The 26,551-nt window shown below is 34.9% G+C and overlaps 2 protein-coding genes and 1 pseudogene across 3 annotated transcripts in view; 1 reads left to right on the top strand and 2 right to left on the bottom strand.

The window, feature by feature from the left end:
• Window positions 1-582: 582 nt before the first annotated feature.
• On the top strand, window positions 583-17,849 carry TRMT61B (tRNA methyltransferase 61B). Its single transcript, XM_016145341.2, has 7 exons — window positions 583-1,317; window positions 5,170-5,272; window positions 6,569-6,759; window positions 11,580-11,671; window positions 12,133-12,359; window positions 13,053-13,130; window positions 13,214-17,849. The coding sequence occupies exons 1-7, from the start codon at window positions 610-612 to the stop codon at window positions 13,255-13,257; spliced, it is 1,443 nt and encodes a 480-aa protein (XP_016000827.2). The 5' UTR covers window positions 583-609; the 3' UTR covers window positions 13,258-17,849.
• LOC118606190 lies at window positions 2,635-2,752 on the bottom strand (annotated as a pseudogene).
• Window positions 13,501-26,551, bottom strand: part of SPDYA (speedy/RINGO cell cycle regulator family member A) — a 32,952-nt gene continuing 19,901 nt past the window's right edge. The window contains exons 5-6 of one of the 2 annotated variants that reach the window (XM_036223951.1): window positions 20,878-21,172; window positions 13,501-13,609 (exon numbers count right to left, since the gene is read on the bottom strand). In XM_036223951.1, the coding sequence (XP_036079844.1) occupies window positions 13,521-13,609; window positions 20,878-21,172 (384 nt within the window). In that variant the 3' untranslated portion in view covers window positions 13,501-13,520. Of the gene's footprint in view, window positions 13,610-20,515; window positions 21,173-26,551 lie in introns of those variants that run through there. The other variant, XM_016145342.2, reaches the window with a different exon arrangement.

Raw genomic sequence — 26,551 nt, 5'->3', positions numbered from 1 at the left:
CAGGGTAGGAATGTAGGTGGTCAGAGCCCAGTAAAAGGGGACTTGGAAGGGCGGGGGGGGGTGGGGCGCGGATAACTTCGCGGTTAGCTGGGAAAGGAGAGCGGATAAGCGGGTAAATGGGTGGCCCGCCCAAACTTCGTCTGTCAAACGCAGCTCGGGGCCAGTTTTACTTATACATTTTGGTGGTGACTTAAGAGATGTTCATTTTCCTGTTTACTAGAGCCATCCCTGGTATAGGACTTCAGTTTACGCAGCGCTTTGACAGGTTTTGACTGTCTCAACCCTCCTGCCCCCGGGCGAGGCTGATGATTTGTCAACGGTCAACTGTTAACTCTACTCACATTCCAAAGAAAATGGGCACCCCACCCCCCACCCCAACTCCCGCGGGAGTGAGCCACCGTCAGGGTACAGTTACTCAAAGGACCTCGCGGGGTCCGCGCCGCCTGCTGCATCTCTCCGCCCTCTCTGGACGCACGCGCAGTCACTGAGCTCCGCGGTCTAAGAGGCTCCCAGCCCCCAGGCGGCTGCGTCCGCGCGTCGGGCCGGGAAGAGGCGGGGCCTCGCCCAGCCGTACGTCACTCTCCCGAGACCGCGCCTGCGCGGGTCACCATGCTGTCAGCCGGCCGACGCGGTTGCTTCTTGCTGCAGGTGCGGCGTCTCCGGAGGCGGTCCGGGATCGCGACCTGTCCATTTCTGCCTGGCCTTGGGCAAGAGCCCTGCGAGAGAGCCCGGTCACTGTGTTGTGAGCCCTCTCAAAGAGACGTGCGAGATGGAGAGGGAGAGCGCAAGGCGGCACAGAAGAAAGTCCCAGGAGCAGAGGTGCCTCCATCTCTCCCTCCGCGCCGCCGCGGCATTGAGACCAGATGTCTTTCGTCACTGGAAAGCCTCAGACTGGCGACGTCTCGAGAGGAGTCATCCCCTCGAGAGCGCGAGGACTCGAGTGGAGACCAGGGCCAGTCTGATCTTGCACACCGAGGACCCGGGGGTCCCTCACTGCCCGCCCTGGCCCCGTCCGTGACCGAGGTTGAAGAACTTCACGGCTCCTCTTCAGCTTCCAGACAGAAGCCCTTTCGGGCTGGGGAGCTGATTTTAGCTGAGCTTGGGAAGAGAGAAACACAATTTAAAAAATTATTTAGATTGAGCAACGCCGGACTCTTAAACAGTAGCTGGGGGATAGTCCCATTCAGCGATATCGTGGGGAAGTTCCCTGGCCAGATACTGAGGAGTTCCTCTGGTAAGGACTTCATGCTGAAGAGGCCGTCATTGGAAGACTATGTATTACTGATGAAAAGAGGGCCTGCCATAACATATCCAAAGGTAATGCCATGGTAGTTAGGTGTGTATTGGTTCCAGAAAGAGCAAAACTGACGTGGTGCTACAGACCTGATTCACGTACTTCAAGCACATCTCAGAACGTTTCAAGTTTTTGTTCTCGGCCTTTTTTTTTTTTTTTTTTAACCAGTCGATATGACTTTTACATATCTTAAGATCGCTAGTTTTAGGAGGAAACAGCCAGATTTTAATTTTAATGTGGGAGTCTCAAGTCTGATTTGTGAAGAGAATATCTATATAAAGTGATGTGGATTCCCTTGGCATTTAATAAGTACTTATATTCGTTTCTTAACTCTTAAGTTTGCAAGCTCAGCACCCAAGAGACTGTTGAACTCTTTGGGGGACAATTCTTTAGTATCATTAATGTGATATTTTAATCATTTAATTTAATAAGGCATGTTACTAGAGGTATATATTAACAATAGATATATTACTATGCTTTCCCTTTAGAAAAAAGTTTGTATTAAAACAACTATAATTAAACACTAAAAATAAAAGTAATATTCTTAATAAATAAACTTCCTAGTTCCTTTAGAATCTTATACTAATTATCCATTGCTAGTGGTTTATTTTAATCTCTACAGTCGTAGCCCTTGAGTAGAATATTCCTTTGTAATTGCAACAACTCCTATTTCAAGATGAGAAATCATTCATTGTTAATTCAGCAAATAATCGCCTACCTTTTCTATTCAGGGCACTATTTTAGGGAGGTTATGGTGGCGAACCACAGCCCTTGCTCTCAACACAGACCTTACATCCTAAAGGCAGTGGTGACATAGAACACACAAGTGAAAGAAAAATATTTTCAGGTAGTGCTAAGTACCATGAAGACATAGGTTAACAGTGACATTGTGTTGGGTGACCTGGGGAAAGAGAATTTTTTGTGTCAGGTGGTTAGAGAAGGTCTTCAGGGAGATACATTTGATAAGAAGAAACCTGATTAAGGAAGAGCCAGCCATGCAAAGATCTAAGAGCAGAGTGCTCTCACAAAGGGAAGAATTCCTGTTGTGGCCCAAGTAGGTTGGTGAGGGGAGAGAGTGGTGCAATGTGTATTTAGAGAGAGAAGAGTATTTTATTTCATGTGCTTTGGGCGACCATTGGAAGGTTATAAGTAGGAATCAATCAATATTTTATAAGATAGACCCAGGTTTTTAAAAGAAAACCTTCCTGGAAGCTTTAGGCTTGTGGGGTATCATAAGCTTTTGAAGGAAACTTGACTTTTTTTTTTTTTTTTTTACTGTGCCACATGGGAGAAGAGGTTGGAGGGGGCACAGATAAGCACTCTTAACTCTTTTTTTTTAACACCTACAGCATCTGGTATTCCTAGGTGGTCTCCCATCCAAGTACTAACCAGGCCCAACCCTGCCTAGTTTCCGAAATAGACGGGATCGGGCACATTCAGGGTGGCATGGCCGTAGTACTCTTTCCTTTTTTGACTGTTCCAACCTGGCTATAAAAATGACTACTGTAATTTCTTTTTGTTTCCCCACATCTTCTTTCTCATCACTAGACAAAACAGTGAGAGATTAGCTGTATTTTATAGCGTTATAAATCTTTAGTGCACTTTTTGCCTTTCCATTTGTCACAGATAAAAAGTCAGTGTTTCATTCTAAGGAGGAATTGAAATACTGGAATGCTAGTTGCTGACTTCTCTTTTAATCTCCCAAGTGGACTGCAGAAAATTCCGCTTCAGCCTTTACAACTTTGAAATGCTTTTTAAGGGAGTACCTCAACTGACTTTTGAAAGCTGGTCTCTCCATTAGAATTACATAGTTTTATGTTAATATTCAATGTAAGTCTATGGGAACAACTTTAAATATACTAAAAGATACTTGTGAAACATCAACATTTCACATTTGTCAATATCAAGCACTTTTAGGTTTAGAGTGTAAATGGCAACATTCCCTCAATTTTTAAATTAATCTTTTCCGCTGATTTGCATGATTATAACACTTATATAAGAACTTTTGGGGAGTAGGCATTGTTGCTGCTTGATGAAGACTAAAGTGCAGCCCAATTATTAAAACCTTAGGCTGAGGATTAGATTTATGTTATTGAATACTGGGAAAGAGATTGGAATTCCTGTAGAGAAAAAGAAAATGTAAGTTTGAAACTGAAAGATTTGTTTGAAAGCCTGAAGTTTAAAAATGTGTAGAAAACTCAATAGTAGAGTGATATTTCATTACTTTGGAGGAATTTCCCAGTAGTTTCAAATCCCTTTTGGAAAGAGGCAGAGAAATGAATAAATGCTAATATCCCACCAAAGTTTGGACTGAAATTGTCAGGATGTATATGGTTGAATCTAACCTGCTCATCCCCTTGAGACCACATAACCAGAATGGCAAGAAGGAAAAGCTAAAGTGTTCTCAGGTTTCTTTATTTTATAATACTAGGTTTCTGTATCTTATATAAAAGATCCATGAAAAGAGAACTGCCTTCTCCAGGGCATTCCATTGAAATGACTACCCAAGCTGCTTCCTACTCCCGTGTGACCTTATCTGTGCCCCCTCCCACCTCTGCCCCATGCACCTGACACATAGGAGAGGATATATATGTCTGAAAGACTGAGAATTCAGGAATGAAGCTTTTTCACTAATACATCTTAAAAATTATGCGTCTGTATCCTTTGGTTGAAGCCTTAGTCTAACATTTCAGAAAATTCATTTTGGCTTTTAATTAGACAATTGTTAAGTATTTTCTTATACAACCAAACCTATATTTAATACTCAATTTTGTTGTGATTTGACAGAAGAATCCTATAGAAACCCTACCTTTTCTTTTAGAATTTTCACAGCAGCTTTTACCAGAGAAGGAAAAGATTGTAAAGACTTATCAGATATGCTGCTTACTAGCAACTTTGAAAGGTTTGGTATGGGGAATGTTGACGTCAATGCTAACATTTATATATATAGCATTTGGGTGTAGGGTAGTGATCAAAAGTATGGTCTTTGGGAGTTCACCATCGGTTCTCTTGTTACTTGCCCACTGAATTCCTGGCTGTGCAACTTTGGGCAAATTACTGAACCTCTGATTTTTCATCTTTATAATGGGATTGATGATACTTTTCTCATATTACTCTGATCAAACAAGATAATGTATGGAAGCAGTTTACATAGTTACAGAAGCCTGGCACATGGTAAAATTTTGATTAATAGCTCTTATGACTATCACTCATGATATTCCTGTTAACAAAACCATTCTACAATTATAGCATTTGATAAGTAGGTCCTCCTGTCTTCCTTGTATCCTTTAATTCTAAATAACTTCATAATTTCGTGCAGAGATTATATAATAACTTCTTAACTGATCTTCCTGACTCTTAATTTTTCTCTATTCTAGTGTATTCTGTATTCCCCTTTCAGATTAATCTTCATAAAATGCCGTTTGTATTACCTCAGTGACATGTCCCAGTTATTTACTAGGTCAAGTTCAAATGCTTTAGCCTGGCATTCAGGTCTCTCTTTATCCCTCCTCCTGAGATGGGCAAATTCTGTTTACTTCTGTTTTCTTTAAAGTTTTTCTATCTTTTGACTGTGTACTTAAATTTTTCACTCTGTCTTTAAGCTAGAGCAATCTGCTGATTTCTCCTTTCTCCGAGTGTCTATTATGTTTACTGTCTATAATTTCAATATTATGCTGAAGTGCTTCATTTGCAAATTGATTCTTGTATCTCTCATTTCATCAAGTAAAATATAAACTCTTGCTAGGTAGGGCCAGAGTTTAGTCCTTTTTTCACTTCTTTCTTCTCCAAGTCCAACATAGTGTTTGATGACAAAAGGAGCTTGCTTAGTACATATAGGCTAGTCATGAGTCACCAATACTGTGTTTCAATCATAGGATATGAATATGCTGCTGGCGATGATGAATATCTACCCAGGTGATACTGTTTTGGAAGTTGGCTCCGGCTCTGGTGGAATGAGCTTATTTTTATCCAGAGCAGGTAAGAGATTAGAATAAATGAGCTGAATTTAGATGACAAAGAAAACAATCTGTTCAAAATAACAAAGTTAAATAGATGAAGATTTTTTTTTAATATATTCATTTAACTTTGGGATATAGAGAGTACTAATACATGCGATTGGCTAAATCTCACGTTGAATGAAAGTAGCCAAACTCAAAACTGTGCATATGGTGTGATTCCTTTTATGAGGTGTAAAACAGGCAAAACTAATAAAAGTCAGAACAGTGGTTACCTTTGGGGAGGATAAGGACCGAGAGGGGGCAGGAGGCTTCTGTGGTGCAATAACATTTCCTATCTTGGTCCAGCTAATAACTACATGAGGGTGGCCACTATATAAAAAATATCATTGAGATACATACTTATGATCTGTGCACTTTTCTGATCACCTCAGGTAGAGGTGGATGGAAAATTAATTGCATTGTTAAAATGCAGTAGTCTTATGTGAAACTGCAGTATTACTATACTAAACAATTTGAAAGTTCTTCAGGCACACACAAAAATTCAAATATTTTTTAAATGTACAAAAGGCTTAACCTCATTCATTTCAACAAAACAAATGCAAATTAAAACTACAATGATAAGCTATATTCAATTTTTTATAGACACAGATGAAAAGTTTGATAACTCTTTGTTGGAGACAGTATGGAGAAATAGGCACTCTGATACACTACTGGTAGAATGTAAATTAATATATCTTTTTTGGAGAAAAATTTGGTAATTTTCAAAGTAAAAAATTCACATACCCCTCGAGCCAACAATTCCATTTTTGGTACTTTATTCTACAGGCATGTTACAAAGACTTAGGCACAATAATTTTCACTGTAATACTGTTTGTAATATCATAAGGCCATAAATAAGCTAAATGTTCATTGGTAGATGGCTGCTTAGATAAACTATGGCTTAGCCATACAATGGAATATTATGGCTGTTAAAAAGAATGCAGTAGATTGTTAATCAGTGAAATGGCACTCGTAAGTAAAAAGGAAGATACAGGACACTATATACAATCAATACATTATAATATGTGTTAAAAACAGAGAGAAAGAGATATTTGCACACTTATATAGGCACCAACTGTCTTGGGAACAGTATATAACTACTCACGGTTTCCTCTGAAGAGAGAGACTGATTAAGGATCTGGGATGGGATAGAGACTTTTGTAATCTTGAACTATTTGAATTATTTTTTCACCTCCATATTAATACCTTTCACAATAAAATTTTTACTTTTATCAACTGATTAATACTATGTCATAAATTGTTTTTTAAAATTAAGTTGGATCACAAGGACGAGTCATAAGTTTCGAAATACGAAAAGACCACCATGAACTGGCTAAGAAGAATTACAAACACTGGCGTGATTCATGGAAAATAAGTCATGTAGAAGAGTGGCCAGACAATGTGGATTTTATTCATAAGGACATTTCAGGAGCAACTGAAGACATAAAATCTTTAACATTTGATGCGGTGAGTTTTCTAAAGTGTGTCCTAATAGTACCTAATACTTAGTACAAAGGAAACAAGGATCACACTTCTTCTGTATAGGAAAGGGTCTTTCCTCATTATTTGCCCCATTTCGATCTCAGGAGTGGGAGGGATATTTTCCTTCAATATCGTGGGATTTAGAGCAGAGAGACTTACTGAATCAGGTTCCAAAGTTGTCAATAAATATGGAGTATTGACCACAGAGTAGTTGAGCATCATGAACCTCATCATTCCTAGCCTAAATAAATGATAATTTGGAAGCAGCATTGGGAGCATATTGAGCCCAGCACCTGATTTCATGTTGTAAGATTTGAGGGAATAAATAACCTCCCTTTGAGAGGGAACAGGCAAGAGGCATCTTTACACAGTTAAAGTCAGGATGCAGAGGACGGTTCATTTAATGATTTGAACATAGAGGCTTTATCATGAACAAAGGCCTAGAAAGTAGAATGGAGGGATTTGTAAGGAAGAGGAGCAGTAGAAGGTTGAGCTGGGAGAGCTGCAGTAGTATGAAGATGAAAGGACAGATGACCAGAGGATGATATTTTAAGCTGTAACTAGTGATGGTTATGTGGGACATGGCGGTAGTAGTTGGCTTCAGAGTTTTAGAATTGTAGTATAAATTGCTTTATCCTTGATGATGCCATTATCAGTTCAAAGCTTGACACTAAGGAATCTTCTTCACTTTTCTTAATTGGCTGTTGAAAGGTTGGATTATTTCAGGCCCTTTATAAGGGAAACTAGGTGAGAAATGAAGCCAAGTTCAAAGAGGAGAGTAATGATTTTTATTAAGACTGGTTCTTTATCTAAAGCCTATAGTTTTAGTGGCATAGCTTCCTAGACACAAAGACTACAGTTCTTTTTCCTCATCCTTGTTTGGCTTGTGTATCATAGTTTAATAAGGGGGGAAAATACTGCTCCACATTGGCCATCCATATGAATGTCAGTTACCTGGGAGGTTAATTGGTTGTCAGAATTTTGTTTGATGAGCATGAAACACAACAAAGGGTTTTAATAATATTGTTGAAGCTTTCTAGAGATCTGCGGAACCATCCCTGACCTATAAAAGAATCTTCCTTACTAGAGTTATTCAGTTGAATCTCTCTTGAATAACAGTGCCAGATGAATGAATACTCAGTATGAGAGAACATAAAGGGAGAGTTGTCAGCTGCTGGGAGAAGTTATATACTATGAGAGGCAAAGAATTATAGTTAGTGTTTGTAAATAAATTAATCATAATACAGAACTATTAAGTTAAAGCTAAATCATGAAGAATTTCCCTTTCTTTAAGAAAGCCTCTGCAAATCGTCAGTTGAGAAAAGTACTGCTTGATGGCAGCACTTAACCAAAAATCAAGAGGTGTATTTAAACATAAGTTTCTGTCCATGTTCCCACCGCTTGATTTGTGGTTACTATGATCCTAATTAATATCGCTCCCTTTGGCTGCCATCTCACCTCGTAGGCCATAACACTTGCAATCCATTCTCATCTTTAGGATAATCTAGTTATGATACTGTCACTCTCTAGCTGAAAAATTGATTAGGAATTTTTCATTCAAAGACTTATGGTGTCTGTCAGAATCTGACCTCAACCTTCCTTTCTTCTCCAGCCCTTTAATTAACCTGCCCGTACTCCTGCCATCCCAAATGAGGGTAAATGAATAAAAGCGTTAACTCACAAAGACAGAACAGAAAAAGAGAAAATGGCTAATAAAAGATTTTTAACAAATTTGAATGTATTTTGGAAACAGCCTGACCATCAGAAAAGGAAGAGATACAATGGAATACTAACAATAGTATTATTTAACATAGTAAAATAAATGTACTGTATCTACATCAATAAATCTCAAAGACATGGTGCTTAATTGAAGAAAGCATAATAAAAATATGTAGAATGGCCACATATATGTAAAATTTTAAACTACACAAAACAGCATGTGTTATAGCTATATACATATGTTGTAAAAGTATAAAATTATTTGGGAATATTACCAACTTCAGGACACTGATTATCTCTAAGGAGAGAAAAGGAGGGAGAGAACAGAGGGAAGTAAGTTTTGGAGTCCATTCAGCCTGGTTCACTCTCGGGCACCATAATAGCCAATATGACCTTAGGTAAGTTACTTAATCTTTCTGCACTTCAGTCAACTTATGTATTAAACAGAAAAAATAATATGAATAATAATAATAGTACCTATTTTATATAGAGTTGTTGAAGATTGAGATAATTCACGTAAAGTTCATAGAACAGTACCTAGTATGTAGTAATCATTAAATATTTTTTTAATTTTTAAAAATTTTTAAAGTAACCATTAAATATTAGCTGTGATTTGCATCATTATTATTTCTCATCTTTTTTCTGTTTTCTAGCTGTATAAATTCTACTTTTCCTCTAAAGCTTAAATCAAAGGTTGTCTCCTCCATGGAATGGACCCTAATCATCTAATTGGAGGATTATCATCCTCCTCGGAATTGCTGAACCATTTCGTTTATTGATTCAGCAAGCATTTATTAAAGACCTGTTATGTGCCATGCACTATGCTAAGACAAAAATGAATTATACATTTAAAGGAGCTTTAAATCTAGAAGAAAAGATAGACATACAATTATTAGAAAGACTCAGAAGCATGGAACACCATGGCTCTAGAATTGGGTATAATGAGATGAAGCTGCAGATGGAATCATGAGGAGTTAAATACTGAAGAACAATACATTTATGTATATCAAGCTAGAGTATATGGATATTATCTTATAGATAATGGGGACTACTAATGAGTTTTTAGGGGAATAGGATATCCAGATTTCTGATTTAGAATGATTCTGGTGGAAGAATGGAGGCTGTGAGTCTATATAGAAAGCTGTTGTACTATTTCAGCAAGGTATGGCGAGATCCTGAACTAAAGTAATAGCAGTAGGATGATTCTGAGAAATACTTGAGGTAGGTTAGTGGGACTGGATAATTTTAATTCAAACAGAAGCATAAAACCCCAAAGATTCTCTAAAGAGAATTCAAAGTGAAGAAAATGACTCCAAGTTTCTGGTTTGAGTGACTGGATGAATAGTTAATGTTGTTGAGAATAGATCATTCAAGAGGATTGGCAGGTTTCTTGGTTTTCTGATTTTTGGTCCATGTCAATAATATAGTAAAACTTAAGTAAAAAAGAATTATGTCTATCACATTAATCCTTTGATTCAGTCCTTGAGACCTTTACTTGACAAGGCAACTTAAACTCATGTCTAAACCTGAATTCATGATTATTTCTTCCTGTAGTCTTAATCGCTTTTCTCATTAGTAAATGACATCTCCATTCTTTCAGTGGTTTAGCCTAAAAACATTGAATTTATTCTGACTCCTCTCTTTCTCTCACATCTTGTAGCCAATCCTAATTCCAATTGGCTCCACCTTTCTAAAATTTATACCACTTCTCAATATATCCAATGCTATTTGCTGTTGCAGGTCACCATAATCCTTCCTTGCCCTTGCTCTGTCTTTTCTACGTATAGATGTAAAAAATAAGTAAGAAACTACTTAATGTCACTAAATTACATACTTAAAATTGCAAATTTTGTTCCATTTACCACAAAAAAAGGTTTTAAAAAAGTCAGATTATATCATTCTTTAAAATTCTTCAGGTGGCTTTTTCTCTTCTTGAGTAAAGCTAAAGCCTGTAAGATTCTACATAACTGTCTCTCCCCCAATCCCACCACATCCCCACCAACCCAGAACTCATCTTTTATCATTTCCCCCCCTTTTGTCTCCACTGCAGTGACAGTGGCCTTCTCAGACTCACCAAGTATCCTACAGCTTCAGAGCATTTGAATTTGCTGTTCTCTCCGTCTGGAGCCCACTTTCCCCCTAAATTTCCACGGGGTAAGCGTAATCATTTTCTTAAGGTCTCTTCAGTGACCAGCCTATTTACAAAAGACCACTCACTCCTTTTCCCTGCCCTCTGTCACTCTCTCTCATATTCTGCTTTATAATTCTGGAGTTCTTTATGTTACTCATCACCCTCTGACTTACACATTTATTGGATATTTGTTTAATGTCTGTTCCTTTAATAGAATATAAGTTCCCATGAAACAAAATAGTAAGTAAGTTCCTGTTGTATCCTTATCACTTAGCAAAATGCTTGGCACATGGAAGGTGCTCAAATTCATAATGAATGATGTTCCTTGACACAATACTGTTTTTTAAAAAACAAATAAACAATAGAATAACTTCTAATTTAGTAAATATATTAATGTGCCAGTTGTCTGGAGTTACTTAGTCACTTTATTTTCTATTTTGACCATATTTTTGTTTTTAATTATTTTTTTGGAAAATTTTACTCATTATAGTCATTTGACACCTTTTGTGAGTACAGCCTTATAGTCTGCAATTGAATTAAGAATAAAGAAATAAGGGACATGATTCTTATATTTTAGAATTTCTAAAATATTCAGAACTTTTGAACATAAAAATACATATTCGAGATAAGCCAAAAGCTGAACTAAAGCATCAAAATTTTGTATATATGTAGGTATTTGTATGTATCTAAATATAGATAAAGATTCCTGTATTATCAGTATTGCCTAGTACAAGATATGTCATTACGATTTTTGTGTTGTCAAGTACTGTGACAAATTGCATAATAATAAATGTATCTTTTTAGGAGCAATAAAATGACCATAGTACTATATTCTAAAAAAATACTTCACTAGGTAATTGCTTTCTAAAACTATGTCATTGTACCACATAAGCAAAGAAAACCTATGCTTTACTTAAACAGAACTCAGTCTGATTCTCTTTTCTTTTCCCCACAGATAGCTTTGGATATGTTGAATCCTCAAGTTGCTTTGCCTGTTTTATACCCAAATCTTAAACAGGGTGGTATATGTGCTGTATATCTAGCGAAGTGAGTGATGTGGCTGTTATTTGTAATGTGATTTTAAACACACTTTTATTTTGTCTTAAGTACTAGGCTAAAAATGTTCATTTTGTAACTGAGTTAGATTTATACATCATCCCATAAAACTTGTGAAATGACAAATGTCCCAAGTTCAGTTATATTGCTGTTAAATCATTCTTTACATAAACAGCAATATAAAATGCATATTTCTTCGAGCAATTTAGAAGAAAAGTTTTAAAAGTAATATGAATAATTGTTAAATTATGATCTCTTTATTTTTTTCCTTTTTTTCCTATTTTTTCCCTAGTATTATGTGAAATTGCTTATTATGTGCCCTAACTTGCATTTTTACTTTTCCCCCTTCATTTAACTATAGCATTTAAATTTGAGGAAGAGGTATAGTGAACTTAATAAATATAAAGTTGTTACACTAGGAATTTAAAGTACATTTTTTATTTTTTTGAAAGTATCACACAGGTGATTGAACTTTTAGATGGAATTCGCATCTGTGAACTTGCTCTCTCGTGTGAAAAGATAAGTGAAGTCATTGTCAGAGATTGGCTGGTTTGCCTTGCAAAACAGAAAAATGGAACTCTAGCTCAAAAACTAGAACCTAAAATCAACACAGATTTACAATTACAATCTCAAAAGAAAATTGGAATTGAAAGTGAGATGTTTCAAGAGGATGACCATGGTGAGCTTCAATTTTACTTTATACATGTGTTTGTAATAATAAATGGAGAATAGGTTCCTGTGTTGACGAATAAATTCTAAAAATATTTCTCAGGGATTTATTTTTAATATCTAAATTGATATCTGACATCTCTAAGGGATAAAGTAATGACTACTCCCACCTTTTATGTAAAGCTCTGATACCTTTGAAGAACTGCACTTCTTATAATCATATTATTTGTGACAAGGGGTTGGCTTGTGAAATATTTTATATATATACTAAAGAATTTTTAAAATTATTAAAATTTATATCAGTGATTATTATTGAAGAGAAAGAATAGGACCTGCTGTGCAAATAGCTAATATTTGCTACTTATGCTGCTGAAATTCTTCAAAAATTTAAATTTAGGTTCTTGTTGTATAAACACATTGTTTATGCCATGAACAAGTTTTCAACTATTCCTTGATTTATAATATGGGCTTATCCATTTGTTTATAAGACCATATATAAATTTATCATGTAATCCTTGAAAATTGTTTCTGTAAGATAACTGGCAGAGTAGCTCCAAAACAAATGCTAAAAAAAAAAAAAAAGAAAAGAAAAAGTAAAAGAAAAACTTACAGTAAAAGGACAGTAATTTGTATTTTAACAGTTTTATGAACAAATTATGAAATATTTTGTTTAGCTTATACTATATATTTTGTTCTACAACAGAAGAATCACATTCTCATTTTCCATATGGATCATTTCCCTATATTGCTAGACCTATACACTGGCAAACTGGTCATACAGGTGAGTAATATTTTCAGGATATATTAAATGATGTTTTCTTCAAGTTATTGTAATAACCTTACTTTTTCCTCCCCTTAAATTAGCTTTTCTTGTCAAGTTGAGGAAGTTCAAACCACAACTTAACTGAGTACCTCAGATGACAGCAACTGATTGGAAGACAGAAAAGTATCAAAATAGAACTTTATATTACAGATCACTACTTCCATAGATTGGTATTTTAGGTATTACTATGATTTGTGTAAATTTTACATATAATTTTTAAAAGTAACAAAATCTAAAGAAAGATGTATAACATTTCAAAACTGCTTAAATGTCCCATTTTGACACTTGTCTTGCAGTTAGTTTGACATATTGTAGTTAATGATTCCAAGTTGGTTTAGTTGAGCCATCTCATTCTTCACTTCCTGTAAACCACTCCATAGATTTGTCTTTCTTCATGATATTAGTTTTCTTTTCTTTCTTTGATTGATGGTCTTTGGCTACCGAAATAAAATGTGCATTTTTAAGATAAATTTTATGTATCGGTGTATTTTAAATACATGTTTTAATGGTTGTATGTATCTTTAAAAAATAACAAATCTGGGTTATAGTAAACAATAGGGGGAAACTGATAAATATGATATCATCACCTTAAAAATTGTTTTAAAGGATGTAACAATTCTTGCATCTCATTTATCCTCAGCTTGAAAGAACATCAGAATTGTTCTGTTATTACATAAATCAAATCCTTGGAGAAATATACTTTATAAATATGAATTAATTAGGACTAAGGCTTATTATTCATAGGCACCAGTTATTTTGCATTTGCCATGTGCCTGACATGGTTTTAAGAATTTTATCTTTTTTGACTTAGCATGTGTAGCTCATCTTTAAGGTTATACATATTTTATAGATAAGAAAAGGCTTAGAGTGGCTAGGTTGTTGTTTAAACATAGATGTTTTATAGGTTTTAAATGCCTACAACACCTGGTATTCAAAGGTGGTCTCCCATTCAAGTACAAACCAGGCCTGACCCTGCTTAGTTTCCGAGATCAGATGAAATTGGGCACGTTCAGGGCATGGCCATAGTGTAGGTTTTAAAGTAGTGGTGCCTAGGAGGATTAATGCTATTCCTGGATTTTCCCTTAGTCTAGAATTACTTAAAGTGACATATACATTGTAAATAACAGTTTACATATTTTTTATTATGTGGAAATTTTTAAACGAAAACCTTTGCCTTTATAGACTTTATAGTCCATGGTAGAGCTAGACATTAAATAATCACACAAATATGAAACTAAAACTGTTATAAATGCTCCAAAGAAGTACAGGGTACTATAATAGAGGTTTTGCTCTGATCAAGTTCTTAACTATGCAGTGACAAGTGAACTGAGATCTGAATGGTAAATAAGAGTTAACTACAGTAGGGAAAATGAGAACAAAAAAGGCCAGTGATGCTAGAGTTGAGTAAAAGAGACTGGAAAGATAGGTAGGAGTCAGGCCATATAGGCTCTTGTAGTCCTTTAAGAAGAATGGGGTGCCATTGAAGGATTTATTGAAGAGATAACAGGCTTAGATCTGTGTTTTGAAAAAAAAATCACTCTGATTGCATTTAAAGAATTGATTGAATCATAAATAGACTGTTCTGGTTCATATTTCAGTATGTTAAGTATCTGAACACTCATACAATAATGGCTCTATAGTTTCCATAACATTTCCAGATATATAGAAGCTCTGAAGTACATTTTTAACTTCTATCACAATACTCCCTTTTCTTCTGCCCTTCTATTTAACTAGCAATGAATTCTGTTCTTCATTTATTGTTTTGAATGCAGGCCTTAATTGTAGTGTTTGGAGAAGGGGCTGACTTAAGAGCAAAGAAAAGTTGTGCCTTCTCCTATTTCAGTAGAATAGTTTCTGTTCAGTATACTGTGCTTAGTAGATGTCGAATCGAACAAGACCTCTCTAACAGTGTCCATTCTAATTTTGAGTTGAAAACCAAACCACGTAAGCAAAAAAGCATTTATTTATATAGGTAACGAAAGTCCAGGTTAAGCCCTTTCTCCATCTCTCCATCAAACACTAAGCATGTTTACAGTATGCCTTATGAGACGGATGCTTTCTTCTAAAGTTAGTTTTCTATGTGCATGTCTAGTTCTCATTTACCATAGCAAACCCCCTAGAGATTTGTGAATGACTCACAACTGTCTTTCCAGTACCTTCCAGAGGCCCTGCCTTTTCCACCCAGTAAGTGGTCAGTAAGTTTGCTGATGGCTTTAAACATATACCGGGGTTATTTTTATTTCATCTGTCGCTTTGGTTGTTCTAGGGGGGAAACTTAGGTATATAGCTCTTAGATTGCGGAAGACTTTAAGTTTGAACTTTATACTTCAGAGGCAATAGGGAACTTCTGAAGCTTCCATGGTTGTGTAAAAGGAGAGATTTTTTAAAAGTTAGTGGTATTTGAGTATTTAAAAGAAAGAAAATACTATTAATTCAGAAATTTCATAGTAACACATAGTATACATGAGGTGGTTGGTAGTAATATACAACTATGAGGTGAAGAAAAGGGACAGATATAAAAAAATATATACTGTGAAGGAAGAACCAGATAAGCTGGTAATTTATTGGATGTAGTGGGAAAGAAGCTATATATTTTCAAACTTTTATCCACTATTCAGAAGCCTTTTCCCGAACTTCTCTGGGCAAAACAGGATTTGGTCACTGGCCAGCTCATATACTTCCTCTGAAAAGCCTTCACCAAGTCTCTTACCTCATGGAATTCATTCAGGAATCTTTTGTGCTCCTAAATATTGGTCATATAATTAGCATTGTCTTTATCACATCATTAATTTATAAGTCCTGATTATGCCTTCATTAAATGTAAGAATTTTAAATCTGGATGACTAGAACACTGATAATGACAAAAATAAAGTTCAGAGAAGGATTTATTTTTGAGGAAAAATTATTTGGTTTTAGATTATATAACAATGTCCTATGCCTGTCCCCAAGACCCATGACTAAGATTTAGTATATTGCTTTTTACCCATGGCGTCACTCGAAAATCTGAGGCATTCTCAGATAATACATAATAATCCAGATTCATGTTTCAGGTGGACTAGGCTAAGTGTCATAAGGCTTAAGATAGCATAAGAGAAACAAATGTATAGTTGACCCTTGAAAAATGTGGAGGTTAGTGGCGCTGACTCCCATAGCAGTAGAAAATTCATTATAACTTTTGATTCCCCAAAAACTTAACTATAGTTGGCCCTTTGTATCTGCCGGTTTTACATCCATGATTCAGCTGTAGATTGAAAACAGTATTTTCGATCTGAGATTGGGAATCGGTGAATGCAGAGGGCCAGCTGTACTAATGGTCTACTGTTGACTGGAAGCCTTACCAATAACATAAACAGTCAGTTAACACATATTTTGTATGTTATATGTATTATATAGTCATCTTAAAATAAGCTAGAGAAAATGTTAAGAAAATCATAAGAAAAATACTTACTGTATTTACTGGGGAAAAAATCCACATATTAGTGGACCCATGTAGTTCAAACCCTTGTTGTTCAAGGGTCAACTAGTTCAGTTAGTATAAAAATGTGCAGTCTATTCAGATAGAACTAGGTTCGCATCATGCGGTTTTTCCTGTTGTTTTGCCTTGCAACTGTGACTTTTCTGAGTGTGTTTCTTCAGTAAAACTAGTGTCATAATGCCACTTTAAGATTTGTTGGTGGGGGGGAGGTCAGATGTTAAATGAGACTACCTTTATAAAATGGCTAGCACATGATCAGTGACTGGATATATATAAATTTGTAAAGAATGCCTCATCTATCCCCCCAACCTTGTCAAACTGAAAAATATTTTGTTCTTAATAATTGTCATAAACAAATTAATATAAAACTTCTTTTTGAACATTTTGTTTTGAGAAAAGAATTTTAAAGGTAGAAAAATGTGTTTTTACCTAAAAAGTAAGAAGTTACTTGCTAATTTTGAAAGAAAGATGGAAGCATTGATAACTATCTATTGCTAAGTTTTATCATAAAAACCTGGAGCAGAACATCATTTCTTTGTCTTTTCTGGAGAATGCTGAATTGAGTTTTCTGCAACCACAAACTGTTAGGTGATTCCAACCACCCTTCACCCTGAGAGGAAGAACATTTTGCTAGCAGAAATCACTACTGGGAATCATCAGCTGCTGAGGCAGTGAAAGACTTGACCACTGCTCCTGATAACATCGTGTTACCCTTAAACTGCCCTTCCCTTGTTAAGTCTATTGAGGGAAAATGAATGTAAACGTTTACTGGTCAGGTGTATGTATGATCAGTAATTTTCTTTGTATTGCCTATCCTCTGCAATCAAAACAAAAGGTCTTATTTAACCTTGAGTTAATACTCTGAATAAAACAGATAACAAGTAAATACTTGTTCCTTCTTGTATAGGACTTGAGATTCCTAAACCAGGGCTTTAGGGCTTTCATCCAGGGACAAGATGAAAGCAGTTCCATTTATAACTCCCCTAAATCAAGTGCCACACTTTTCATCCACAATCCCTCAAAGACCTTTCTTCCCTGACCCCCACCCCCACCCACCAAAGCAAGCTGACTGGCAGAACCCCTTACTCCCTGGGTGCACTCTGATTTCCTGTTGAAATATCAAAGCATAAAATATACTGTTAACTATTCTTGATATCTATAGGAGCTAGTCTGAATAAAATATAATACTTCTGTTTCTGTAATTATGTGTTCAATTGTGATTGACGTTCTCTCCCAATTGACTCCATGTAACTTTTCATCAGGGACTTGGTTCTTAATGCTTTCACCACTTTCTTAGTCCTCAGTAGTCTGCTGGAAGATATGTATGACAGCTTATTTTCACCACCAAAGGCAGGATTTCATCAAACGGGGCAATAAAGCACAATAGTTAGGAATTCAGGCCCTGGTCTAGAGTCAGACCTGGGTTCAAATGTTACTCTACCACCTTGGGCAAATCATTTAACTTCTCTAAGCCTCAGTTTCCTTACCTGCAAAGTGGAGATAATAGTATATACCTTAGGGTTGGCTGTATTAAATAAGATTATGATGTAAAATCCTTAACACAGTCCCTGGAACATTTTAAACATCTTGTAAATCTTATTTATTATAAGGATCTATGAATATAGGTAAAAGGAGCTGGGAAAGAAGGGAGGGATGCTAAAGGGCAATTCTTATTTAATCTATGATAGACCGTATTGACCTTCAAATATGAGTGAACCAATAAAAATTGTGTTTGGAGGTGTTGCAAAGGAATAGACTACAAATACTGTCAGATTTGTTTAGTGATTACTATGGCCAGGGAATGGAACAATGACTGAGGCATGACACCTACCTTCAAGAGTCTTGAGTCTAGTTTCTCTTTAAGTAAAACTTGAGTGGCCTCTGTTACCCTCATAAGAATGTGGTAAAAAAATAAATAGGTGCAATTCTGAAATAATGTGGGTCTCAGAGAATTAGAACCATAAGAAATCTGTCAGTCCTATCTTCAGATGGCTGAAAATTTGGAAGGTTCATAAGACATAAAAAGGATCACTGCTAATAGAATATTATTCTGACTCTGTTTCAAATTGGGAAATGTCAGAGAAATACCATACTTTTGTAAATATAATTCAAATAAAAATTGTGTGATTGACTAAAAAGTATTTTCAGTTCATATGGTTATTTTCTAATTACTATAAGATACTATTGTCCAAAGCCACTTAATCCCAACAAAAGATGAAATATGCAAATAAATTATGGTACTTATACCATGTCATTATTTAAAATCAGGTTTCAAATATTAAATAATGACATGGGAAATGCTTGATAATAAGTGAAAAAAAGCAGGCCTAGGTATAGTATGGTTCTAATTTTTTTTTTAAATAGAAAAAGTATCTAAAGCTATAGTAAACAAAGGAGTATGGTAGTGGCATAAAAAGACACATAGATCAATGGAACAGAATAGGGAGCCCAGAGATAAACCCACACATCTATGGTCAATTAATTTACAACAAAGGAACTAAGAATATATGTACAATTGGGAAAGAATGGTATTGGAAACACTGTTGAACAGCATTATGCAAAGAATGAAACTGGACCACAATCTTACGGCATGCACAAAAATCAACAAAATAGATCAGACTTGAATGTTAAGACCTTAAACCACAAAACTCTAGAAGAAAACAGAGAAAGCTCCTTGATATAGGTCTTGACAATAGATTTTTGTTGTTTGTTTAATTTAACACCAAAAAAAGACAAAAAAAAAAAAACAGTGGGACATCAAGCTTAAAAGTTTCTATAATGCAAAGGAAACTTTCAACAAAGTGAAAAGGCATGGAATGGGAGGAAATACTTGCAAATCATATATCTAATAAGGGATTGATATCTCAAATATATAAATAACTTGTACAACTCAATAGAAAAACAACCCCAAACAATCCAATTAAAAAATGGGCAGAGGAAATGAACATTTCTCCAAAGATACAGAACAGGTAAATGAAAAGGTGTTCAGCATCACTCATCAGGGAAATGCAAATCAAAACCACAATGGGACATCTCACACAGGTTAAATGACTATTATCAAAAAGACAAGAAATAATAAGAAGTGTAGGTGAGGATGTGGAAAAAAGGGCACCCTCATGCACTGTTGTTGGTACTGTAAATTGGTGTAGGTACTATGGAAAATAGTATGGAGGTTCCTCAAAAAATTAAAAATAGAACTACCATATGATTCAGTGATACTACTTCTGGGTATTTATCAGAAGAAAACAAAATCACTATCCCAGAAAGATATCTGCATCCCCATGTTCATTGACACATTATTTACAATAGTTAAGACATGGAAACAATATCCACAGATGAATAGATAAAGAAAATGTGACATATATGTACAATGGAATATCATTCAGCCATAGAAAAGAAGGAACTCTTGCCATTTGCAACAACATAGATTGAGCTTGAGGGCATTATGCCAAGCAGAAAAAGTCAAAGAAAGACAAATACTATGTGATCTCACTTATATGTGGAATCTAAAAAAAAGAAAAATTGAATTCATAGATACAGAACATATAGGTGGTTTCCAGAGATGGGGAAGTGAATGGGTGGTGGGGGGCAAAATGGATGAAAGTGGTCAAAAGGTACAAACTTCCAGTTATAAATAAGTCCTGGGATTGTAATGTACAGTATGGTGACTAAAAACAATATTGGGTATTTGGAAGTTGCTAAGAGAATAAATCTTAAAGAAAAAAACCTGTAACTGGTGATGAATGTTAACAAACTTGTGGCGATCATCATGTTGTACGCCTAAACCTAATACAATGTTATAAGTCAATTATATCTCAATTTTAACAAATGTATAGAAGAAAACCAATAGTTAATCACTGATAAAACTAGATGATGAAATTACAAGTATATTTATTTTCTTATTAAAACTTTGAATAAAATAAACATTTCAAAGAAAATGGTTCAGACTCTTAAAATATTGAAAACACTTGAGACTTGTGGTGATTAGGTTTCACTTTAACATAAGTGACATTAAAAACTTTAGGTTAGGTACGCTACCACTAAACAGATAAGTAATAAAAGACAAAAAGTAGTAACCGAAAAGGGGAAAACTTTCAATACTAATTTAACTCATTGTTGTACTATATCAATTATCATGTATCACTGCCTGTAAGGACTGACTAGAGGTCAATAACTTGGATTTCTTAATAATGTGCATAAATCTAATTCTGACATACCACTAAATCATACCTTGCGAATAGTTATAAACTTGAGAAGGATCAACTACTATGTCCACTGAGAATGAGTTGTGTGACTCCTGGGACTGTTTTTCCATCGCCTGTACTGTATCACTGGATGAAGATGATGAAGACAATCCCAGTCTAACATATCTTCCTTTTTTACCACAGAGTGAGCAATCTACAGGTGTGGCACTAGGTCCCCGGGGCAGTTGAACTTCATCTCTGTTGTAGTTCCTAACAGCTCCACTGTGATGCACAGAACGTTCTCGTTGCCATATATAATGGGTTGGAGCAATGGCCATAACCTATAGTAAAAAGCTTTCTTTTAGAATTTTAATAAGTTTTTAAAATTTAGTAAAATTAAGTACAAAATTATAACTCAAGAACAGCTATCTCTAAACTAGATTTAAAAATTTAAGTTACTGATGTTGGAGGCAAAAAAGCATCTCCAGATAAGGCAGTATTACCTATAAAATATGTCACTTAGATCCTTAAAATAATAATTGACAAAGTATTTAAATTATTTCAAATAGGAAACAGGACCGAAGCAACCTTCCAGGTCTTTTCATTCACAATATTCTAAGCTTGGGAAAGACAATAGTTAACCTAAAACAACACATCATTTAACTTTGGAATATACTGGGCTGAAAATAATGTTTTAATCGAAGTTTCCAACTCTGTATGTTAGGTCAATATTAAAACATTTGCAATTATGGCAAGGGATATTGTAAGAACACAGATAATTTATTTAACATCCCTGTTCCTCAGTTTCCTCATCTGTAACTTGGAGAGAATTAGTGTCTTTTAGAGGACTGTCCCAAGGATTAGGTGAGGAATTATTTATAAAGCACTTAAGATTCCCTACTATATGTCAGGCATTGTTATCAAAAGTTTGTTAGATAAAAAATTGCCTTTAGAGTCAGTATAGACTCAACTTGGTATCCTGGCATAGCTATATGATACTGGGCAAGTTATTTAAAGTTTCTGAGGCTCAATTTCTTTATACCTAAAATGGGGAAACTATATGCCTCACGGGATTGTTCTGAGGGTTAGATATGTGTAAAATCCTTATCACACAGTAAACATTTGACAAATAATAGCCATTTAAGAAGTCAAGCTAGGGAAGTGTACCTACATGCTAACCTCACATCTCAAACTTTTAGGCAGAATATGAGAATGTTACTTCAAAGCAAAAATGTTTAGTTGCAGTTATTGGTGACCCAAAGTAAATGAGAATTATAGAATTTAAGAGTTAGACAGTGCCTTATTAATTGCCTAGATCAGTGATCGTCAAACTGTTTTAGGATCCCTAAGACTATTGGGGGGTCCTAGAAGGGGCTAAGAGAAGATAGAGCAGGCAGAGCAGCTCAATTTGGGGGATTGTGTGTAAAATTTTGTTTGGAAAGAAAAAAGGCTTTTGCTGTTAAAAACGAAAACCGTAAAATTCTCAGATAAGACCAGTCCCCTCAGAAAATGAGGTTATTGTGGCTTTCCCCAAGATCATGGCATAAAGAATAATAGCTATGCTAATTTTTAAAAGTATATTTTAGGTGAATTTATTTTATAATCCACTTCTTAAATCCTTCAAAAGTTTTCAACCAAAGACATGTAATTAAATTACATATCTTTAAAAATGCAGAAATAAAGGTGTTAACTCTTAACTATAAACATTATCTATAATAATATAAAACTAACTTCAGAGCTACTCAAGGTGAGAAAGTAGAATATCAGAACTTCTTTTTCCTTCCATATTTATCTATTATTTTTTCCTCAACACTTCAATATCTTTATTTCCCATGTCTGGAATGTGCTCCCTTTATTTAAGTATTACCTTTCCCTCAATGCCCAGCCTAAGTCCCATCTTTCTAAAAACTCTAGTTTTCAGATTTTCTTGTTTTATTGTTAATGCTATATTAGGATTTTTAACAAATAAATGTCTAGTACTCAAATATATGTAACCTATTCTACTAAAAGCCCCGTGTGCTGGAATAGTCTCTCACACACCTATCAAATGCCCTCCATACAATATTAAGCAGCTATTAAATATTTCATGATAGATAAAAATAAATAAGAACTAGAGGCCCCTGACATTATGAACCTACAACATGATTTTTATAGGGATCTTATAGCAGAGTCTAGTGAGGAGAGCAGAGGCTCAAAATAGGTTTCTGCAATAAGCTAGGTATCACGGTCTCTCTACATACTAAACCAGTTAGAAAAATGCATGCACACACTTAATTACTTTTTAATATATAATTTAAATGTATTTCACACACATAATTAGAATGTTATTGTGATAACAACAGTGAATTAAAAAAAAGAAACTGTACCAGGATCAAGAGGATTTTGGTTTTAATTCTATTGGCTCTATGACCTTAGGCAAATTACTTAACTTTCTAGGCCATAAAATACCTTTTGTATGTGAGAAAACAGGTCACTTACAGGCCTCAAATTCTATAATTTTATGAAAATGACTTCTCTGAAGCATTGGTTAAGTATTTGACCTACTAGAAATGTTATCCTAGTTTTTACTTTATCTTACTCTTATGCCATTTTTAGTGATTTGTGTGTGTGTGTGTGTGCCTTCAGTGGGTGTTTCTAAAATACAATATTTGACTCTCTGTATTTCTCTCTATAACCTCAAGAGGTAGTATAGTATAAGTCTTAATAGCACTGTTTCTGGAGTCTGCCTGGGTTTGAATACTGGTGTTTTCCTTTACTAATTGTGTAACATTGGAGAAGTCAATGAGCCTTTATGCTTCAGTTTCCTCGTCTGAGATTACCTAGTAGCTATAAGAATTGTTAGTACATGTGCAGTACTTAGGACAGTGCCTGGCAAGTGCTCAAAAAATATTAACATTACTTTCACCTTGGGTCTCTGATCTACTCTACTAAGTTTTAACCATCACTTGTATGTGATGACTCATTTTACTCATACTTGTTGACCATTCACTGAAATACCCAAGTATCACCTTAAAGTCATACATTCAATACCAAATACCTTATTTTTCTAATAAACCAGTGTGCTTCTTTAGCCTTCCCTATTTCCAGTATGGAATCCATCACTCTTTCTGTTATGCAGATTTGAGACTCTGATAGCTCACTAACCCATATGCCCTACATCCAATTGGTCATCAAATAATGATAATTATAATTTTGTAATATTAATTTTTCTTCGGCACTGTCATCTATAGCAGTAGGTTTACACCTTGCTTCCTGACCTACAGCAAGTATAGCAGTTTTAAGCACCTTTATTAAATCATATATTAGGTCTCTTCTGCATACTGACATTGGATTATTTAGTTCAAAACATTACATCACATCACTACTTTCTAAATTCCTAATCTGTAATCAAGTAGTAGCTGACAGAAATCAGCTATGATGATATTGTTCCCTCTAGGCTAGAGTACATAACAAGAATAAAGCTTCCTTTTGATAAAATTTTACCCTTGATGATGCATAAAGAGACTGGAATAGGAGTCTAACTCTTTATTAGATTGGCATCCTCCATAATCTGTGAACCAATCTAGAAATTAAGCTTTCACCAACCTAAATAAATTCCACCTCAGAGGAGCCGAAGTTCAAAAAGGTAAGCTCCTTTTAAAAAGATAATAAATTAGAATAAGTAGGTTGAAATAGTCTTTATTCCTTTTTGGAGAAGCCCTACATACAGGGTTGTTTTTTTTTTTTTTTTTTTTACATCTTTGCAGAGAAATATTTATTGCAGCACTACTTATGATAAGAAGTGATAAAACATCAATGGGGCACTATTTAAGAATGCCATAGTATATTCATTTGATGATTATCAGTGTAACTAATAAATTTTAGAAGAATTTAACAAAAATTTTTTTAATGTGATATGTCAAGTTTAAAAGGCAAAATATAAAATGTTACATATAGTATATTTTTTAAAATATAAAAACCTGTACATAGAAAAATATATTGGTTACCTTGGGTAGTAAAAATACAGGTGGTTTTTCTTATATTATCCAATTTTTAATGAAAAATATGTATCACTTTTAGAGTAGAAAAATCTTTAACAGATGTTATTATTAACTATAAAATGAGCCAACCAATCAAAAAAACCAATTCAGAAAATATAATTAGAATCTACCACTGGAATGAAATATTTATAGGCTTTGTGTTCAGATGCCTTTTCACTACATCACATTATCCAATGTCATCATTTCTCATGTTGTTGCCAAGTGCTTTTCTTTACAGAATCATGTACAATTAACATCTAACATAATAGTTCGTTGAGATTCTAAAGAAGACCATTTACTCTAGAGCTTATAAATACTTCCTTCCTTTGATTTGCTTGAGCTACATACATTTTTTCAATTGAATAACCCCTCACCTCTTTCCAAAAAAAAGATTTAAGGCAGCTAACAAAAAGAGCGAATGATTTTTTTTCTTTTAAACGAGGGGATTTCACAAAAGGGAAAATATAGCTAAAGAGGGAAAGCATACATGCCAGTAATAACGAATCACAGAGTTAATGTGGTTAAGGATAAACCTGGCTCTTAGTTTCTCTGCAGCAGTCAGGGTTAAAAAAAAAATAGAAGACAAATTATAAAATTCATATGATCTCAAATGAGAGAATACGTTGACAGTGGTGTATAATGGAAAGAGTGCCGAATTTAAACACGAGCTGATCCTGCCACTTACTAACTGACCACAGACAAATCATAACCTTTCTACTCCAGTTTCTTTATCTGTAAAATGAAGAGATACTTATGCTATTTTCATTCTTGAGATAAAATAACATAACAGATACAAATGCATTTTCTAGACTAATCAGTAATAGGGGCTAGTTGTCAGAGAAAACATAACACTGGGAAGTCATGAGACATGAAGTCAAGTTCTGACTCTGACAATTGAGTGAATCTCAACCTTATTGGTCCTCAGTTTCATTAGCTAAACAGTAAGAATGCTTCTACCCTCACAGGCATTTTTGTGACACATGAAAATATTTATAAATTTATAAAGTATAATGCAAATGTAGAGTAGTATTATTGTAAACCAATTTGTAGTATTGCAACTTGGGTTTATTTTAGGAGATGAGACTAAAGAAATGGGTTGGCAGTATACCAATACCAGACTTTCAATAACAAATTCATAGAATACTTAACTAAATTTCTAAGCATGTCTTGCTACTTCAATGCATCAAACTTCAGGGCAAGGATGATAATAATACTTCTTTATAAGAAACAACCGCAACACTTAACTTGGTGTCTTACTCACAGATTACTACATAAGAGAACAGGATAAAATCTTACTAGGTAGTTGCCTTTCCTATACACCAACACGATTCAAGTAAGCTTATCTGCCAAGAGAGGGGTAGTGCTAAGTGACCTCAGTGAAGAATTTAATTTTAAAAGTTTTTTTTTCTATTTCATGAATAAGCAAATATGAAAAAGAATTGGAAGCTTTATGTGCCATTCATTCTGTCAGTCAGCAGTATTTGCTGAGTGTCTACTATATGCTAGGTACTGTTCTAGGCACTGGAAGTACAATAAAAAAAAAAAAAGATCCTGCCTTCTTGGAACTTATATTCAATAGGGGGAAAAAGACATTAGCAAGATAAATAAGCATAATGGAGTATGTTATATGATGGTTAAGTGCTATGAAGAAAACCAAGAAAAGGAATACAGAGTAATAGTGGGAGGTACTACTTGTTATTT

The sequence above is a fragment of the Rousettus aegyptiacus genome, unplaced genomic scaffold, assembly GCF_014176215.1.
Source record: "Rousettus aegyptiacus isolate mRouAeg1 unplaced genomic scaffold, mRouAeg1.p scaffold_m13_p_7, whole genome shotgun sequence".
Classification (NCBI taxonomy): Eukaryota; Metazoa; Chordata; class Mammalia; order Chiroptera; family Pteropodidae; genus Rousettus; species Rousettus aegyptiacus.
This window is presented reverse-complemented; position numbering and strand designations above follow the sequence as displayed.